General features: G+C 41.9%; 1 protein-coding gene across 2 annotated transcripts in view; it reads right to left on the minus strand.

Moving 5' to 3' along the window:
* MSRA (methionine sulfoxide reductase A) overlaps positions 1 to 21,447 on the minus strand; it is a 1,315,681-nt gene that overhangs the window by 965,568 nt on the left and 328,666 nt on the right. For both annotated transcript variants that reach the window (XM_044059981.1, XM_044059982.1), the window contains one exon: positions 16,669 to 16,737. In XM_044059981.1, the coding sequence (XP_043915916.1) occupies positions 16,669 to 16,737 (69 nt within the window). The remainder of the gene's footprint in view (positions 1 to 16,668; positions 16,738 to 21,447) is intronic.

Raw genomic sequence — 21,447 nt, forward strand, 5'->3', positions numbered from 1 at the left:
GGTTGGGATGTAGTAACTGACCCTGATGCTGGGACAAAAGCGAAGGGTTCAGAGGGAGAATCCAAGGAGGCCCCAAGAACAGGTGCTTTAAAGTTGGATACCAAAACTGTCGAGGCCAATGTGGAGCAATCAAGATGAGGAACTTGGGCTTGTCCTGTTTTATCTTCAGTAATACCCGAGGTAGTAGAGGAAGAGGAGGGAAGGCATATGCTGAAAGGCTTCTCCAGCTGAAGGACAGGGCATCCACTCTCCAAGCTGTTTTGTGGAAGGACCTGGTGCAAAAGCGAGGCAGCTGATGATTGAGATGGGATGCAAACAGATCTATCTGGGGACATCCCCAAACTGCAGTAATCTTGTTGAATAAGTTGGTGTCTAGCATCCATTCGTGAGGATCTGAAATGTTTCTGCTCAGGCTGTCTGCCAAGAGATTCTGTTTTCCTGGAATGAATTGAGCCTGGAGATGTAGTTTCAAATTTAGAGCTGTGTCCCATAAAGCCATAGCTAGTCTGCAAAGGGGGTATGAATGAGAACCCCCCTGCTTGTTGATGTACCACATGACCGTGGTGTTGTCTGTGCGAATTAGCAGAGGCCCTGGTTGCAAAAGGTTCTTGAAGGCTAGAAGGGCATTTTGAACTGCCAACATTTCCTTCAGATTGATGTGCCAGAGAAGATGGTCCTTTGTCCAGGTTCCCTGCTGGCAATTGTCTAGAAAGTGTGCTCCCCAAGCATAATCCGAGGCGTCCGTGGTTAGGATTTGAGTAGGTTGAGGAAGACGAAAAGGCTTTCCTTCATTTAAAGTGCATACCCTGGACCACCAGAGGAACTCCCTCTGGAGGCAGGGGATCAGAGGAATCAGAATATCCAGATCGTGGTGATGCTGTGACCATACACTTTTTAGATACCATTGAAGCTTTCTCATGTGAAGCCTTGCGTTTGGAATCAACAGAATGCAGGAAGCCATGTAGCCCAGAGCCTGCAGGAATTTCCTTGCAGTGAGCTGAGATAGAGTTGCTAAGGTGCTGAAAGTAGAAGACAGCTGAGTTTGTTTTTCTGGAGTGAGGAAGGCCCTTTGTAAGGTTGTATTTAAGAGGGCTCCCAAAAATACCATTTGTCGAGAAGGGATCAAATGTGACTTTTTTGTGTTCACTGAGAATCCCAGTAGGAGGAGAAGATGTTGAACAAAGTCCAGATGTTGAAGCAGAAGATCTTTGCTGTCTGCCTGAATAAGGCAGTCATCTAAATAGGGGTAAATCTGGATCCCCTGAAGTCTGCAGTAAGCCACTACTGGTGCCAGGCACTTGGTAAAGACTCTGGGCGCAGTAGATAAACCAAAGGGCAGTACAGAGAATTGAAAGTGCCTCGAACCTGCCTTGAACCTGAGGAATTTCCTGCGATCTTGCCTGATGGGAATATGTAAATAGGCTTCCTTTAAGTCCAATGTCACCATCCAGGCGTCCTGAGAGAGCATTGGAAGTAGTTGCTGTAGAGTAAGCATCTTGAATTTTGGAATTTCCAAAAAGGTTTTTAACACAGAAAGGTCCAGAATAGGTCTCCATGAGTTTTGTTTTCTGGGAACTAGAAACAGTCTTGAATAAAAACCTTTTCCCATCTCCAAGAGTGGAACAGGCTCTATGGCTCTCATGGCCAGAAGAGCATCCACTTGAATTAAGGCCTCTGACCATTGATGTTTTGGCAGATCTGGCCAACCGTGAGCCCCTGGCAAAGTGTGAAAATGGAATTTGTAACCTTTTAACATCACGTCCAATACCCATCTGTCCTGGGTAATATGAGTCCAATTTGTGTAAAAAAGAGACAGTTTTCCTCCGAGAGGGGCATCCAGGTGAAGGGGTCCTGTAGCCCAACCGAGAGAGTCATTGAGCTTGCTTTCTTTGAGATTGGGATCTGTCTTCTCCCCTTCTAGGTGAAGAAGCAGTCCATTGTCTAGATCTGTAAGAGGCCTGACCTTGACCACGACCTCTGGAGCGCCTATATCTTCCCCTTTGAGGCCTGTCAGACGTGGGAAAGGACCAATTTTAGAGGGCCAATTCCTGGAAAATCTAGGAGGCTGAACTTGCAAGAAATCTTTTACAGTCTGCATAGACTTTGCCTTTTCTTCCATCTTTTTAATAACTTCCTCAGCCTTGGATCCAAAAAGAACATCATGTTGAACAGGGGCATCTAATAACTTAGCCTTAACCTGTTCAGGTAAACTTTGTTCACGAAGCCAGGCATGTCTCCTGATAACAGTACCAGAGGCTGCAGCCCTGCAAGAAGCATCCAAAGCATCAAAACCACAATGTAAACTATGCTTGTTCACTTGTTCAGTAGCATGCAAAACATCCTGAAGTTCCTTATCCTCTGCACAAGCAGGAAGGGAAGCAAGCTTTTGCTTTAAAACAGACAATAGAAATTGCTGATACTTAAACATATGAAACTGGCAATTTAAAGCCCTTACAGACAGGGTAGCAGAAGTATATACCTTTTTTCCCCACCTGTCTAAAGAACGAGAATCCTTCTCAGAGGGAATAGGATTTTTAGAAGTAGCAACCTTAGCAGCCTTAGAGCCCTGAGAAATAGTTTCAGGATCCGCAGAAGGGTTTTTAAATAAAAATAAATGAGAGTCAGGAACCCTATAAAATCTATCAGGCTTAGAAGGAGCAGGAGGCATGGAATCAGGATTCAGATTAGCCTCAGAAAGGGCATCATCTACAATATCCAAAACAGGAGGGATAGCTAAAGGCCTATGCTGGGGAAGAAGAAGAAATTCTCTAAGCCTCTTCTTGGAAGCAGAATACTCCTGTCCTTCCCAATGAAAATGTTCCCTCATCTCATGCAAGGTTTCCCCAAAAGAGAAATCCTCAGGCGGAGAGGCCGAGGGTAAAGAGTCCTCAGCATCCGAATCCTCATAAGGGGGAAAGGAATAGTCCTGATCTGAGGAAGAAACAGAAGATACAGAAGCCTGGTCAGAGGAATCCAGAGTAACATCATGTCGAGGCCTTTTCTCAGGAGAGGGGGTGAGAACCCTAATCATTGTAAGCAAATCTTCAGCCATCTTTAATAATTGCTTTTGTGTCTTGGGAGTGGATTCAGAAGCAGCTTGAACAGGAGCTTTAGACTTAACAGGAGTCTTTGTCTTTGCCTTTGAAATAGTGATGTGAGTAGGCCTGAAAACCCCCTCAGAAGCCGGTACCTGCACAGCAGTTCCGGACCCATCTGAAGGAGCGACGTCCGAAGGTCCTGCAGCAGTTAAAATAGTGGGCCTTGATGGCTCCCCATGGGAGTCCGTATCGGCCATCGGTTCAGAAGTGGCGGACGACAGGGGCTGCAAAAGCGCCTCACTGACGACAGCCGAACCGGACGCTGGCTCCAGCTGCAACGAGTCCTGTTTGGACCTCGGAGGCCTGTCTTTGCGCTTCTTTTGAACTCCGGTAGTGTCCGACGACATTCTATAATTGAAGCGTCTGCCAAAATAATTTAAAGCCCAATCATACCTGCGCTTGATAGTACGAGAGTTGAACCTGGCACAGAACCGACAACAAGAAACGTCGTGGTCAGGGCCTAAGCAAGGTAGACAGTAAGAGTGGAAATCTTTATGAGGTATTTGTTTCCCACACGCTATACAATTATTAACTTTTTCTGACATCGGAGGAACAAGAAAAGATTCCCAACGGGTACTTAGCTTTGAGAAGAGAAGTAAGAACTTCGGACCGACAACAACAAAATACGCTGTTCGAAAATCGCCAACCAATGACTTGCGAGCTGCTTTCCACCGCACGGCAAGAAAGACTGGAGAAGATGGCATCGGCTGAGGGCTATGTACCAAAGCATACTGACGTCAGGGTACTAGCTTGTACAGCCGACGCCGGACCCAGTCTTTGGGATTCTGGCCGACCTCGGGCTGCCTGCCGGCAGGAGCACCCTACAGTTATGACTGCAACAGTGAAACACGAAGAACATCTAGGACTGACACCAGAGGAAGACAAACCAGGCCTGACCTTGGAAGGTACCTTAGAGACAGAAGGGGAAGGCCTAACCACCTTATGCAAAGAAGGGAGTACAGCAACCTGAGAGGCCCCCTCGGCCTGACCCGACTCCTGAGAGGCCACATCTTGCAAAATTAATGGCTCCCCCTGAGACTCAGCTGAAACCTCGGCTGGATCCACAGATTCCACCGTAGTTTCTAAAGAACCGGCGTCCGGAACGGACGACTCATCCTGCCTGGACTTTAATGATTTTTCCTTGCGCTTCTTAGTGGTAGCAGGCGTCGGAGGATCCGACGGCATATTGTAATTACACTGCTTACCGAAGACAAGCCTGGTGCAATCTAACCTACGTTTAATGGTGCGCTTATTAAATCTAGCACAAAAGCGACACCCGACTACGTCGTGCTCAGGCCCCAAACAAGGAATACAGAGAGAGTGGTAATCCCTATGCGGTATTTGTTTCCCACAAGAAATACAATTATTCACTTTTTCTGACATCCGGAATTAACTGAGGCAAGAAAAAACAAAAATATTCCCCAACGGGGTACTTAGCCCAACTTGGTTTTCGGTCTGAAACTCAGAATACGAAAATTTCAGAACGCCGAACGGCACTTGCAAACGCTGCTTCTGCTTCGGACCATGGGGCAAGAAAGACTGAGGATATGACGTCGGTCATGCGCTTTAATACCATGGCGTACTGACGTCAGATCTAAGCGACCATGACCGACGCCAGCCTAACACTTTGGTATTCGGGCCGACCGAGGACAGCGGACTACCCACAGGTTATGACTGCAGCAATGTGAGATGAAGAACATCTGTCGGGTTCATTATCTGCTGAAACATCTTGATTTGAAATGATAATGGGGGTGCTAATACAAGTTATTAACAAAGATGCTGTTATGAGCAGATATCTAACTAAATGTCAAACCAAACACAGACTTCTAAAATTGAAGGAAGTCATACTGTGGCTGATCAGTCTTCTTCAACTCAAGAGGCAGTAAGAGTAGTAAAGTCTCTGAGTCTAAGGTCTATCTCTGACCCTTCACTGAGGACTCAAGGGCTTACTCCATGCAAGAAGACCAGCTGCAGTGATGCTCTGGGAACTTTAGAATGGACTACGCAGTGATGGAACCTAAGGATTCTACACTACTGCTTGTGTGCGGGGCGGGGGCAGCTCTTTTGTTACCCTTTGAATTAACAGTCAGTAAAGAGTGTAAGCATGCGTTATTGCACCTTGGTGGCGGGCATATGAAGTTCAAGGGAGACTTTGGTCAATGCCTAACCTTTGAATCTATTACCTTTTCCTTTAGGTCTGACTCTAACCCAGGAAAATACAAAAGATCCTTCTGCCATTCACTACAATGGCCACCCACTAAAACTTTTATCTTGCAAGAGGTAAGGTAAAAGCGTTTCTTGTCTTCACCTCTGCATGTCCACACTGATGTGCTGACAATTACAACAGTATTAATGCATATGTCATCTAATGTGGACTTTACCAGTATGAGTCCAGGCTACTAATCTGAAGACTAAAGGAACACTTTAATAATCTACACTTTTAACTATCAAACAGTGAATGTTTCCAGCAATGTGTTTGGACTGAGCTCTAAACTATGACAGCAGCACGAGAACATAGGGATAGAGATCACCCATTCAGCCTGTAACTGGAATGTGTACATTCATCCCTGATTACTGGATTTGTAAATTTCAGAAATTGTGTCAAACTGAGGATATTAGGAGAAGAAATAAAAAAAGATAATGCAGATGGTCCTCAAAGTCAGATCTGTCAAATTTGAGAGGTGTGTTCATTAAGTAAGGTGTAGGCTCATAACTATGGTGACTTTCAACAGTTTTGTCACAGATTTTCGATATTCTGCATAGAGTCCTTATATCTAAAAATACTACATTTTCATATCTTTTCCAAAGAAGATTTTGCACAACGTGTAAAACTTCGTTCTGACTTTCAAAACATGATTAGCCTACATTTGAAAAATAACTAGGACATTTTGAAAACTTCTACATTCAACGAATTACACAAATGACTATCAGCATTTTTCTGGTAGCTGTCTATGTGTGGTTTGCTTGTTCTATTTTTCAACGTTTGGGTTTTCAATGGGTGCTTTGGGTTTCTCCCATTTCCCTAAAGCAGGTTGTCTGACTTAGCTTCTCTAAACTGTTCATGTATGTAAATATTGCATTTACCCAAAGGATTGTGGCTAAATTCAGCATTTCTCCTCTAAGCTCTCACTCTGGTTATTTTTAAGATCACATTACACAAATGAACTATTTAACAATCTAAAACATAAGCACTGATTGGGCAATCAGATCAGCATTCCATATGATAAATCCTGTATTACTCATGGAAAGGAGTTAAGCAGCCAAAGTAATCTGTATTTCAGAGTGGCTAATGAAACACAAAAATTCCCATCATTTTTGTTTGCCCACAAACATTATATGAATTACACGTTTTATACCAGCTTATTTGGTGGCTGTTGTACCTTTTGTGGCAAAAATTCTAAATACTCAATATTTTATTAAAAAAGTGTTACAATTACAGCATCATCATCATCTTCTTTCGGCTGTTTCCATTAGGGGTCGCCACAGCGGATCATCTGTTTCCATTTCTTCCTGTCCTCTGCATCATGCTCTTTCACACCAGCCACCTGCATGTCCTCTCTCACCACATCCATAAACCTTATCTTAGGCCTTCCTCTTTTCCTCTTACCTGGCAGCTCTATCCTTAGCATCCTTTTCCCAATATACCCAGCATCCCTCCTCAGCACATGTCCAAACCAACGCAATCTTGCTTCTCTTGCTTTGTCTCCAAACTGTCCAATCTGAGCTGACCCTCTAATATACTGATTCCTAATCCTGTCCATCCTAGTCACACCCAGTGCAAATCTTAACATCTTTAACTCTGCCACATCCAGCTCTGACTCCTGCCTTTTCGTCAATGCTACCGTCTCCAACACATATAACATAGCTGGTCTCACTACCCTCTTGTAGACCTTCCCTTTCACTCTTATTGGTACCAGTCTGTCACAAATCACTCCTGACACTCTTCTCCACCCATTCCACCCTGCCTGTACTCTCTTCTTCACCTCTCTTCCACACTCACCATTACTCTGAACTGTTGATCCCAAGTACTTAAACTCATCCACCTTTACCAACTCTACTCCCTGCATCCTCACCATTCCTCTACCCTCCCTCTCATTTACACACATATATTCTGTTTTAGCCCTGCTGACCTTCATTCCTCTCCTCTCTAAAGCATATCTCCACCTCTCCAGGGTCTCCTCAACCTGGTCCCTACTCTCACTACAGATCACAATGTCATCTGCAAACATCAGAGTCCATGGGGCCTCCTGTCTGATCTCGTCTCTCAACCTGTCCATCATCACTGCAAATAAGAAAGGGCTCAGAGCTTATCCTTGATATAATCCTACCTCCACCTTAAACACATCTGTTAATCCCACTGCAGACTTCACCACTGTCACACTACCCTCATACATATCCTGTACCACTCTTACATACTTCTCTGCCATGCCGGACTTCCTCATACAACACCACAACTCCTCTCTAGGCACCCTGTCATATGCTTTCTCTAAGTCCACAAAGACACAATGCATCTCCTTCTTACCTTCTCTGTACTTCTCCATCAACACTCTCAGTGCAAACATCATATTTGTAGTGCTCTTTCCCGGCATGAAACCATACTGCTGATCACTAATCATACCTCCCTTCTTAACCTTGCTTCCACTACTCTTTCCATAACTTCAAGCTGTGACTGATCAGTTTTATCCTTCTGTAGTTACTACAGCTCTGCACATCACCCTTATTCTTAAAAATCGGTACCAAAACACTTTTTCTCCACTCCTCAGGCATCCTGTGACTTTCCAAGATTTCATTTAAACAATCTGGTTAAAAACTCCACTGCCATTTCTCCTAAGCACATCCATGCTTCCACTGGTATGTCATCTGGACCAACAGCCTTTCCATTCTTCATCCTCTTCATAGTTGTCCATGCTTCCTCCTTGCTAATCTGCTTCACTTCCTGATTCACTATCCCCACATCATCCAACCTTCTCTCTCTCTCTCATTCTCTTCATTCATCAGCCCTTCAAAGTACTCTTTCCATCTACTCAACACACTCTCCTCACTTGTGAGTATGTTTCCCTCACTATCCTTTATCACCCTTACCTGCTGCACATCTTTCCCAGCTCTGTGCCTCTGTCTAGCCAATTGGTACAGGTCCTTTTCTCCCTCTTTAGTGTCCAATCTCTCATACAACTCTCCATATGCCTTACCCTTAGCCTTCACCACCTCTCTCTTTGCCATGCGACTCATCTCCTTATACTCATGTCTACTTCCTTCATCTCTTTGACAATCCCATTTCTTCTTCGCCAGCCTCTTCCTCTGTATACTCTCCTGTACTTCCTCATTCCACCACCATGTCTCCTTGTCCCCCTTCCTCTGTCCAGATGTCACAGCATAACTTTCAAATCATATACAGCCACTAATATATATGAAATAGTAGTGATTGCACTAAACTAATGCATTCTGCAAGTGTCATCATGTACGTGGACACAAGCATGCACAGTGCAATACTTAGCCATCATTAGACAACATCATTGTCAAAAAGATAAGGAAAATAAAGATCCATAAGACAATGTAACTGTTTTTTAAAAAACTAAGGAATTTCATTTTTCTAAATAGCGGCATATAATGCTAAGGTAGAGGAAAACTAGCATTATCCAGATCCCAATGTAATGCTTCAATCACTCATCATAAAGTGCCTGCTCTCTCAGTCAAGCAAATTCCCTTAAGTGATATTTTGAATACTTTAGTTCAAACAACTATAAATGACCAGGGTATAGTCATCTGTTGAAATACCCATCAGTCTAGCAATAAACAAGGTTTGGTTGCTGATATCACTCTCACATGAAATGACAGCCCAGAAAGTCAACAGTACGTCTAATACAAACGGCACCCAAATATTGTTTATCACTGCAATGCTAAAAATTATACAGTTTATCTGAACATACTGTACTTTCATGTCCCATTTAATGTTAATATATTTTACAGACAGTGTTTCTCAAATTATAAGGTACTCTACTTGATAAAATTACTGGTAAGACATAATGGGAACATAATTATTTACAGTTGATTCTAGTTTTAAAAGTTAAACAACGTGCAGTACCTATAAAAGTTACACTTTGTAGAAAGCATTTATAAGCATTACTTTTTATGTTGTACTTATAAACACTCTCATTGTATGTACTAAAACTTGATGTAATTTATTGATTTAAATGCAGTACTCCTAGAATGCATATCTCATAAATGATCATAAGATACTATAATACAGATTTAATTTTATTTGTTCAGACAGCTAACATTTTCACTAATGTTGGTCACTGAAGCAAACAGAAATAAATGCACCATAATGAAATTGCACGCAGTTTTCTCATGCACTTGCCGTCATTTCAGTTTCTGAATGTATGGCACACTACACCTTATGCAGGAAGAAGTTGCATCATTGGCATTTCAAAGCATACTGCAAAGATATTTAAAAATGCAGCAGCATCTGTTAAAAATAATGAAGTTCAGTATGTGCATTATCTTTTACAAAGCTACAATAGTGGTGAATCAGGTACCTCTGTTCTGTGCTATAGCAACCTCAACATATCCATCACCATAGCCATAACCTCAAAGTTGAGAGGTCAGCAGCATAGGTACAGATATGCTGCTTATTATAAAAGGACATAGTAAGTGGAATGGGAGGATATTCTGTAGTCATGGTTGTCAAAATTTGGTGACTGTGTGTTTATTTCCTATCCTTTAATTGCTGTGTGTGACTGTTTGCATATGGAGGAAATAATATGACACCCATTTATTTATTGTTGCCATCAGTGATGTTTTATGTGATTACTGCTACTTTTAACATAAGTCTGGAATTATAGGTCAAATGACAGTGAGGCCCGTGAGTCATATCTCCAAGTAAAGGGAACTAAACAGTCTTGAGGTACAAATGGGTGTTAAGATGAAGAATTCTGGATGGGGGGTAAGAAAATTAAAAAAAAATAAAAAATGTGTTAATGTTTGTTCTGGAAAAAATACAGATCAGGAGTATAAAACCCCAGTATCAATATAGAATAGCTACACTCAGACGCATTTTGCTTGGCTCTCCAATGTGACCAGCAGAGGGGAGTATCTTGACCACTAACATAATAGTCAGGAATTCATCCGAAGCTAGGCATATTTACTGACTAGTTAAAGCCAAATAGAGTCAATGTATTTAAAATATATGTATATTTCCAACTATTTTAAAATTCAGTTCTCCCCAACTGCTACTTCAACATCTTGGAGGAACAGAAGTCCCAATTTCTGGTCCTTTTCTTGCTCACTTACTCTTGATGCATGGGGCTGTTTATTTATTTAAGTTTTTGCCACTGGCAGACACACTGATGAAAGTTTAACAGCAGCCATCCTTAGAAAGAGTGCAAACTGCCATCCTAAAATAGAATACATATTCTAAATCATCCAGTGGGAAGACCATTACTTCACTGCTATCTTTTGTAATCATCAGCTAATCAGGAACACCTTCCCTTTACGATACTCCCTTTAATTCTTAAGCTGTATCTTATTTACTCCCCTTTCTTTCTTTCAGCCTTCAGAATCAACCCCACTAACTCCTTAAAAATCCTTTATCCTCTGCAGTATGATTTCATTGTTCAGTCTTACAAGTTAGTGACTTTGGACTAAAAATGTTTTGTACCCCCCCCCCCCTTCTCCAATTATTCCATCTCATCTCCACATTTATCATCAACCACAAGAGAGGTGATAGTCTGTTAAAGCACATCTGGTTATTTAAAACAGAGAAGCAGGGGTTCATTATAAGTTACAAATGCCACTACCAACCATCTCAAAACTAACAAGAATGGGCTGGAACACTACCAAATTTAGCAACAAAAGGAACCCTTACCTAGAAAGTGTGAATGCTTGTAAGCACTGACAGTAAACATGTTAAGGAAATCAGAAGCAGTTCATAAGAATGCCACTGAGTAAGTAAATAATGGCTTGGCTTACAGCAACAGAGGTACAAAATTCCACAAGAATAACTAGGCCGTCACACACATTAAGCTGTAAAGTATGTGGTAAATTTCTAAGAAAGGCACAAGAGAAGTTGTGAACATTTTTTTCATTATTTTCATAAATAATCTTGTATGACCACAAGTGAATTTCAGGCAACAGTATGTCAGTGGAGCATATGTACCGCCTAAGTGGATATGCAGTAATAAGACTCCGATGAGCTTGGCACCATCTAGTTTATTTCAGTTTACATGGGATGAGCTCAAAATAATAGGTTTTGGAGGAAGACATGTTCAGGATTCTAGTTCCAACACTACACAGGCTCATAAGGGCAAAACAACATAAGAGAATGGTGGCATAAAACTGGATATCTTTAAGCCCATTTCCAAACAAACAGGATACTGTTGGCAGCTATCTGAAAAACAAGGTAACAAAAGCAAGAGAGCTATAGCTCCTTGCTAAAGCTACAGTATAAATTACAAGTTTAAATAACATTTGCTATTAAGCAATGGAGTCACAGAAAGCAGCTTGAGTCACATTAAGGCCAATACTTACAGTCACATTATTTTTTGGGATATACAAGAGAACGGACCATCAAATATTAAAATGCTGTCCTAGGTGTGAAACAGACATCACTACAGCACAACAGCAATAATGCATAACATGATGTCAATGTGATGTGTTACCAACTACAGCTGATGTTAGAGGACACTACTGTTATAGGATCATAGAAGATTACTAGGCTATCAACCTGGAGGTCATTTTAAGCCTAGCCATTTCATCCCAATGTAATGCCATAGAAATAATAGTCAATAACCAAGACTGCATTTAGTGATGGCTGTCCATGTCCGGGAGGGTTGTGGGTACTATCTCCGGTACAGAGTCTCATCCACTCGTCCAAGTTCCTCTTAAACAGTGTCATAGAGGTGTTCTGTTTCACATGAACTGGTAGCCTGTTCCAAAAACACACCAGTCACTGGGAGATCAAGCTGTCCCTCCAGCATGTCCTATTTAAGTCGCAGGCCATATTTAAGTCTCTGGAATGGTTAGCCCTAGTCCCGTTTGATTTATGGATATGCAGCAAGTTTATTAGGTTTAGGTCTTGGATTGCTCTGTAGGCCAGGCATAAGTCCCCCTAGGAAGTCTATACAACATGGAGTATAGTGACACGGACTTTAGCCAGTCTGTGTATGGCACATACTACAGCCCCTTGATCTTCTTTGTTAGAAACCTCTGAGGTCTCTACAGTAGCTGCAGGTGCTTTGTACGATACATGCTGAATGGGGTGTTATGCTCAATTATGGGCTGGATAAATGCTGAGTATACTACAGGGGTTATAACCTCTTTTGTTCTCAAAGTAATGCCTTTACTAATCAAGTGTGCTACATAGAAAGCTTTCCTTGCTACAGTAGACACATGGTGGCCGGAAGTTAAGGTAGCAGTCAACTTGTAATCCCAGGTCCCTTACCACTTTGTGGATACTTAGGGCATTGTTATTGTTTGTGCTGAAGGAATGATGATGCATTTCATTGCATTCAGTTTGAGACCATGACTAATACACCAGTCACTGGTCTGCGTGAGACTCTCCTTGAGTATATTGACATCATTTGGGGAGTCAATGATTGTACCTAGTTTGCAGTTGTTTGCAAAAGTGGGTCAGCCACAACCCCTTAGTTTTGACCTGGACTTCTGAGAAGTATATACCAAACAGTAGAGGACCCAGGACCAACCCCTGTGGCACCTCACTGGTAACAGGTCTGCTGGTTAATGTGGAGTCGCCTACTTTGACAGTGTGTGTCTGGTTTGTGAGCCAGTTGGCAACCCATCTTACAACAAAGGGGTTTACATTCAGTTTGCTAAGTTTATAAGTAATGCCTGAATGTGGGACTGTGTTGAAAGTTGAGGTATGCTATGTGCACATATTTGCTTTCGTCAATGGCCATGGTCACATTTTCTAAGAAATCCACTAGATTTAACAGGCAGGGTCTGCCCTTGATGAAGCCAAATTAGGTAGGATCTAGGGTTTGGAGGTCACCTATCCCTATTTAAGAGGTCCGTAATGATAAGTTCCATGGCCTTACAGATGAGGCTTGTCAGGCTTATTGGGTCTGTAACTCCCTGGGTCTGCTGCTAGGCCACCTTTGTGGAGAGGAATAACTGTTGCTGTTCTTCATTCCACAGGAACAAAGTCTGTGGTTAGGCTATGATTGAAAATTGTACTTAGTGGTCATGCTAGTTCATGTTTTAGCCTGTTTAAAACAAGCTGGGTTGTCATCTGCTCCCACAGAGACTGTGATTTTTCCCTTGGAGAAGGCTTTGATGACCTGCTCTTCAGATATGTAGGGTGGGTGGGTGGGGGGGTTGTGGGAAAGTTTGTGATAAGTTAGAAGGGGATAAGGGAATGAAATTTTCACCAAACCTATCCGCTACCAGGTTTGCTATCTCTGTGGGGTCAGTGTGTGTGATACCGTTGGCCACTAGTTCTGCACATGCTTGGGTCCTACCTTTTAGGCTACACACATAGCTGTAAAAAGCCTTATGTTTATCCTTGGCTGTAGTTGCTAAGCTTCTCTCACAGTAGCCCTTGGAGGATTTGACAAGTTGTCTTATTTGCCTATTAAGGCTGAGGAAGGTGCATTTCCTTTGTTGAGGCCTCGTCTGTTTTCTTGGACAGCAACGTTTTGCATTTACTGTAAAGTTTGTTGATGCAAGATGTCCACCATGGCAGCTTAATTTACTTGGGGCTCTGGCTTTGATTCCTTCTCCTACAGACCTGTTTATACACTTATGCAAGTGATTGTACAAGGCTTTAGTGTAAGCTTCAGTGCAGTTACCACTTCCAGCTTGGGGTGGGGCTTGGAATACTTTATACCTTCACCTAAGAGGGTATAGTTTGCCTTGGTGAAGTATTTTAGTCTGATTTCACCTTTTGTGAGTTCTTGTGTTAGTGCCAGCTCAAATGTGACTAATTTGTGGTCAGTTTTAACTAATGAGGGTCCCAACAGTTGCGGCAGTGCATCTGTTTGACATGTTTGTGAGGATCAGATCTGGAATATTTGCTCCTCTTGTCAGGGTCTGGACAATTTCTTCCAGACCATTTGAATTAACAAAGTCAAGGAACTTTTGCACTAGCGAGTTACGGCTAGTGTAGTTTTCCCAGTTGATGGTGGGATAATTAAAATCCCCCATAACCAGCATGTTCAGTAAATTTGGATTGTCTCCAGTTTGGTCAAGTAGGCTTCATGACCCACGTAGGGGGATCTATAACTGGCTATGATTTGAATGGTGGTCTTACCCATCATAAACTGGACTTGGAGTAACTCCATGGAGTTTTTCACTCTAGCTAGATAGGAGGTGAATTTATCTCTAATATAGACTGAATCTCCGCCTTGTTTGGTTTTCATATGTTCATTTTGAGGTCTAAAGGTGTGAAAGCTATTGTAGCCTTGCAAGGCTGGTGTACTCTGAGGCCTTGAACCAGGTTTATTTGACTGCACAGATAGCTACATCTTGTAGTGTTAGAAGTGCTTCCAGGAAGTGTAGTTTTTGGTTTAAGCTCCTAGCATTTAGCAGTATGACCCTTACTTTGCTTTGATTGGTTAATTTCATGTTGGTAATGTTGTTTTTGAGATCTTGCCTAAAAAAGCACTATGGGGAAGGCAAAAGCCTTTGCAAGCAGCTGAAAGCCTAGAGGTGCCAGGTGCAAACCGTCTCTGGCAAAGCAGTAAGGTTTGTTGACCATGGCTTACCAGGCTGACAGGAACTGGATCCCCTTTGAATGACATCAAAAACTAAGCCAACTATTGAAATCAATCATTTTTTGTTTATACTGTGGCATAATTCTAGGTGAGGGCAGTGTGATGCTCAAGGCTAGGGACATACCTGCCTGAGACACATACTCAGAGCTTAATCATGTCTCTCTTCATATAGTCCACTGAGGCACATCTCAGGTCATTCACACCAACATGAACTATGACAGAGTCAAAATGGTGCTTGTTACTGAGACACCTGAGTGCATGCGTGATCTGATGAATCCTGGCACCGGACAGGCAGCTGACTCTTTGTCCAACCTGATGAATGAGATATCCGTGTGTCTCACTAATGAGTCTCCAATGACGAGAAGATTTGTTTTTTTGAGTGTTACGCCTTACGGGTTTGGTGGGTGAGACACTGGTATTTTTATGTGTCATGGGTGCTGTGGGGATTGTGTTAGTTGTAGCAGTCTTGTGTTTTGGAGGTCTCTGGTGTTTTGGTAAGTTTTTCAAGAGAACCCCTGCATATGTAGATGTCCATGTTTGATGCATACTATGTGTATGAGTAGTAGTACTATGTGCACATGTAGTAGTGGGTGAGTTGGCAACCTTTTCCATGTTACTGTTTTGAGTGAGAGAGTATGTATTCAAGTTTCTTGGTGTAGATCCATCTCTCGCACTCAGTACTAGAGTGAGTTATTAGTAGAGGGTTGTTGTTGTACATGAGGCAATTGCTACACTGCCTCAAGAGACCCAAGTCAACAAGGTTGGCAGGAGAAACAAGGGTAGTCCAACTGTCCATAATGCTAGATTGAAGACTGCTGTCACTAGGGGGTGGCTTTTTAGAATCAATCACGGAGGAGTTCAGTGAATGGATATTTCTGCCTGGGTTTTAGGGAAAAATTCTTAAATTTAACTGTCTGGTGTTAGTGCACAATTATGCGTCAGTGAGCGGTGCTGCAAGATGACCAAACAAGCAGAAACCTACAGGGCCTAAATACCAGAAGCTAAAAACTTGAAAAAAAAACTTTAAAAAGATTCAAAAGGACCAATGAGGCTACTTATTCCAAGCCCAACACCGGCCTCCCTTTACCAGACAGGTCCCAATAAGCACAATCCTCTCATTAACGTTCAGGTGCAGATAGGGCCCTCCCAATCCAAGAGGACCTGGATAATGTGCTCAGAACAAACAAACCAGTACAAACAGACCCAAAAGCAGAAAGCCTGGATCTGGACTATGCTACAGCTACTAGCTACCCTAGTTTCCAGTGGGAAACACTAGAGAATGTGTAACACAACAGAAAAATAGCAGTGAGACACTAAAAAATGTTTAAAACAGCAGAAAATAAGCACAGGAGGGATAACCAGAACAAGCAAAACAGATAGCTTTAAAAAAGTGAAAATAGCAAAAAGAGCTTTGTAAACAGTGAAAACAGCAATAAAATTTGATTTAACAGGCACAGTAATGCAGACAATTGCAATACAGCAGTGCAGTTTAGTACACAGTAAATAAATACAGTATAAAAGTAGGTGGCAGGCAATAAAAAAGTGCAGTGAATAGTATAAAATAGCAAAAAAAACAGGCAATTTATGTTTTTTGGAAGCTCAGAAGCCTCTAGTCATCTGGTATCTCAGCTCAGAGTTGTGGCTGGTGGTCCCCCTCAGTTCAGCTTGGTACAAACAAGCTAATATTGTGATTAGGGTTAGTTAAACTACGTATAGCTTTAGCTATGGTAGCATTACTCAGCATACCCTGATATCATTACAGGTCCCAGTAAACAGTTTGAGGTAAGAGGTAGTTTAAGATTAACAAAGAAGTATACATTCATGTTTAACATGTTACTTACCAAATGTGGCCATTTGCATCTCTGGTGGGAAAGGCTCACAGGTTGGGTTCCCACTGACAGCATGCCTGGCTAAAAGATAATTTAGAAAGATTAGAGCTGCCAAGGTCTCAGAAATTACACAGTATCATAAACCATCAAAGTTTCAAAAAATTTTCATTAATGCACTAATTAATACACTTCAGTCAAATATATATCACAGAGGCATAGGTTCATAGGTTAGTACTAGGCTAACTGCCCTTGCGAGCCATTTTAAGCCTAGCCAATTATCCCTTGTGAGATTCAAACCCTACACTTTGTGTTTGTAAGGCAAACACCTTAACCATTAGGCCACCCTCCCAACCCTGAGGTTTGTGATTTCAAAAAAAAAAATCAGAGTCATATTGCTCTATTATATTACATGCCAGTAACTGTGTACCTCAACAAATGATAAACTTTTATTCAGAACTTACAGCAAAAACAGAGTCAGGATGCCTTGAAACTGTATTGCCTTTTGCAAGCGATTTTTATTGCAGCAATGTTGTTCAATATTATGAAAGTAGTAAATTACAAGCTGTCTCATTATTTTCTACAGACCAGAGAAATTGGAAAAAAACAGGAATTTGTACGCTTATCCCCATTTGTTTCCAGTTACACTGCTAATATAAACCAGTGACAGAGGGGTAATTTTACATCAAAGGTTGGCAAACAAAATAAATTACATATGCCAATGTAAAACTATATTAGAAACTAAATTGAGCTAACATAACAGCATGACATATTCCCAATACTTAAAGCTATTGATCAAATGAATCAGTGCATGTAGACAATATGGCACCTAGTTCACATCAACAGGAATCTGACTGACTAGAAAATCAAAATAATCTCTAGTCATACCTTGCTATTTAGATATACATTTTCTTTAAAAAAAATCATTTAGGTCATACACTTAGTCAGTTACCTACTAGTTCTATTAAGAGTCATAACGACTAATCAGGACAGATCAAGCTTCTGATTTAACCAGCCAATTAATCCATTTTATTCTGAAACATTCCTGTGTTTGGGTCTGCACTGTGGCCTTGACCTACTATTCATAAAACAACTCAAAAAGAAGCAACCTAGGAGACATACTTATAAGATGTCCAGACCACATTAGTAGAATTCTTTTGAGTTGAAGTAACGGCGGCTATAGTCCAGGACTGTCCTAGATCATTGAGCTCCCTCTTTTGTCATAAAGAACAAGTCCAGTGACTCTGCAGAGAAATCTCATTTTCACAGCTTGTACCTAAGATCTTGTTCTTTTGGTCACCACCCTCAGCTTGTGACCACAATCAAGGACTGGGGTACAGACTGACCAGTAAACTAGGCTCTTACTTCCCCACCAGTGATCATTTTATCAATCAGAAGAATGAAGCCACTGCCCAGTCTGTTCTTCAGTCTCACTCTACCCTTTGTCTTCACTCTTGAATAAAATCCCAAGGTATTCAGAAACGTCTCCAGTAACAGCAGTAGTTTCACTACTTCCACCTAAAGACAGCAATCCACCCTTTTCCAGTACTATAACCTAGTCACATCATTCTAAGCACTAATTATTGCCATATTCACATTTGCCAACACTCTCAACGTGTGTTTCAGATCACGGTCAGACGAAACCAAAAGGACATTTGCAGACAGCACAGGTGCAATCTACAGGTCCTAAAATTGAACAACCTACTAAATGGATGTGTCCTGATACCCTCTATGTAAAAAAATCACAAGCAGTATTGATAGTAAAATGCATGGTTTGTGGACTACAAAACCCACCACAAAGAAATACAATTTAATATCAAGAATGCAGACAGCTGTCATTGCATGTATGCAAGGATTTCATATTATGGTTTGCCCCTCTACTGCAGAGATCTCTCAAAGTATACGCCAAGGCATACAGTCTCCTAAATCCAAGGTTCAACTATTAACCGTAGTTTGCAACAATGTGGTATTTTTTTTAAAGGAATATGGTCCATTTTCTTAAAGATGGACATCATCACACCAGTTTTACATTACAGAGGTGCTGTCCCTGCATTTCATCTTAAAGGGCAGAGGTCCATTAGTCATGTTATTCCAACCCTGTAGACTCAGCCACATCCACAACAATATCATTACTACGGATTTGACCACTGCAGTGACTTTGTTACAGAAATTACCCCGACCCAACAAAGATTTCAGTCACTTGATAAGAAAGCATATCCAGTATGTTAAAGAATTCTCCATAAGCTTTCCAAGGAGTGGCCATTGTTTCACCATGTCTTGCTTACCATAAGCTGACAAAGGTCCTCTTTCGCTCCTGTAGCACAAAATGGTTTGCCAGAATCTCAATGATAATCTTCTGTCAAGGATGCTCCAAACTCTTCTCATGCCCAAGTTTTCACTTCAGCAATTAGTGTTACTGCTACTTTTCTGGCTTCATAGTACATCTTGGATGACTCAGGATATCCCTCTACACACATTGCATGGAAGGTTACTTTCTTCAAGTAATAACAGCTACTCTCACTACTGATATGCACCAGTGGGTCCAAGGGTTATCCAGTGACAGGCAATGACTACTGTCTCTAGCTATTACTTCAAAGTACAAGATCCTGAACACAATTTATATAGACTTAATGACCCATAAAAATCCTCACTCCAAATTCAGTTGAACTCAGCATGGAACAGGTGAACTCATTTGGTGCAGAAACCTCTGCCAGATATTCCCATGAGGCATTTGCTGTTTGTTTAGATCTCACAGGTTTATCTAAACAAAATACCCCCCTGTCCACCTTACACTATCTCCCCACACTACTATTTTGACACTATCCCTCACACTGGTATGTAAACCTGCATGTTGTCCACTGTCTTGCAAACTGGCTATCCAACAGATCCCAAGATGTGAAAGTTGCTTGTACCATCTCTGAACACAAACAATAACTAGTGGGGTATCACAGAAATCACTGCTAGCTCCTCTTATGTTTGGCATTTATTTTGCAAACATCCAATCCAATCTAATTTCCCAGAAATGCTAATGATTGCAACTTGGGCAGTGAAATCAACTCATTCATGGATATTAAATTGCTCCAGCAAGGGCTGGAGTATGTACATACCTAATGTATCAATGACATTCTCAAATCAAACACAAAGTGCAGCATAACAACATTTAGCGGAAAAGCTGCTCCCATCTCATATGTTACAAATTGTTCTCTTTTTCAGACAAATATGGTCATAAAAGACTTTAGTGTTTATGCAGACAACTTTCTTGCTCTTAGGAACATGTTTCCACCACAGTCAGGAAATCCTCCTATCTGTCCTAGTTAATTTCCAAGGGAATATCCTCAACATCCAAAAAAGTCATCATACCCCTGTAATCTATATGTGCAAAGATCCATTAGAGTGGGATCCAAGGATGCCTTGTATGCCAGGCACAGACTGCCTCTCAACAGTCTGTAGCAAACAGAATATAGAGACAGGGCTTTGAAGTGATCTACACAAGGCATGTTGTTTACATTCTGTATTCTTTTTGTATGGAACCCCTGTGGATGTTCTAGTAGTTGCATGTGCCTGGTCAGGTACATACTAAAGGGGGCAGTGTATTCAATGATAGGACTGAAGAGGGCTGAACACAAAGGAATGATGACCTCATTGGATCTGGATGCCAAGTCCTTGCTTATAAGTTGAGCAACATAAAATGATTCCCTTACTACTTATTTAACATTTAACAGGAAAGTCCAACGGTTACAGAGGTCATTTTCCAGCAGAGGCCCGCTCCAGATGCATGTCTTTGAAATATGGGAGGAAACCAGACCACCAGGAGGAAACGCACGTAAATGCAAGGAGGACATGCAGACTCCATACAGAAGGCACCCCAGCCGAGACCTGCACTGGAGATCCTCTTGTTGTGAGGTGACAACTCTTAACCACTGCATCAGTGTGTCACCCAATTCAAGGTCTCTTTAGACACACATTGGTGGAAGGCTAAGTTACTATAGACATATTTCTCCAAATCCCTGACCACTGGTCCACTCTTAGGGGTGTGTTGTAAATGAGGTAATTTTGCAGGATAGCCAACTTTCCAAAGGGTATGGTGATGTGCCCTCTTCTGGGACAGTAATCAAGAAGCCTCAACCCTTACACTGACACTGGTGAGGGATGTTCACTTGGAACAGAAATAGATACACATAGTATTTTCACATGCAGCTCTCTGCACCCAGCACAATTTCCCTTAAGAGCACACAAGGAACACACACAGTCTGGGGGCTGGGTTTCTCTCTTTCTCCAGGCCCCCAATAAGATTCCACATTGACACAGCTATAGAGTTCAGTCCTCAGCCGAGTATTCCAAGCCAAGTCCTCCACCACTCTCTCTGTGTCCCTGCTCCAAGTGGGTAGCTGACACATATACTATCTGAGATTTGAGTTTCACACACACACACACACACACACACACACACACACACACACACACACACACACACACACACACAAACACACACACACATGCAAACACACATACACACACAGACACACACACACACACACACACACACACACACACACACACACACACACACACACACACACACACACACACCTGGGAAAGGCTGGCACAGATTTACCAGTTATGCCCAAACTATAAGGTAGGTCCACCACCACCAGAACACTCCAAAGCCAGCTACTCTTAGGCTCTTACAAAACTACCCAATTATACTGATAAAAATGAATACTAATGCAAATTGTAGTGTTTGACCAATGCAGCAAGGCTTTCAGGAGTGGCCACATTGTCACCAAATAAATG

This window comes from Protopterus annectens, chromosome 1.part2 (genome assembly GCF_019279795.1).
Source record: "Protopterus annectens isolate FY-2018-M chromosome 1.part2, PAN1.0, whole genome shotgun sequence".
NCBI classification, from domain to species: Eukaryota; Metazoa; Chordata; order Ceratodontiformes; family Protopteridae; genus Protopterus; species Protopterus annectens.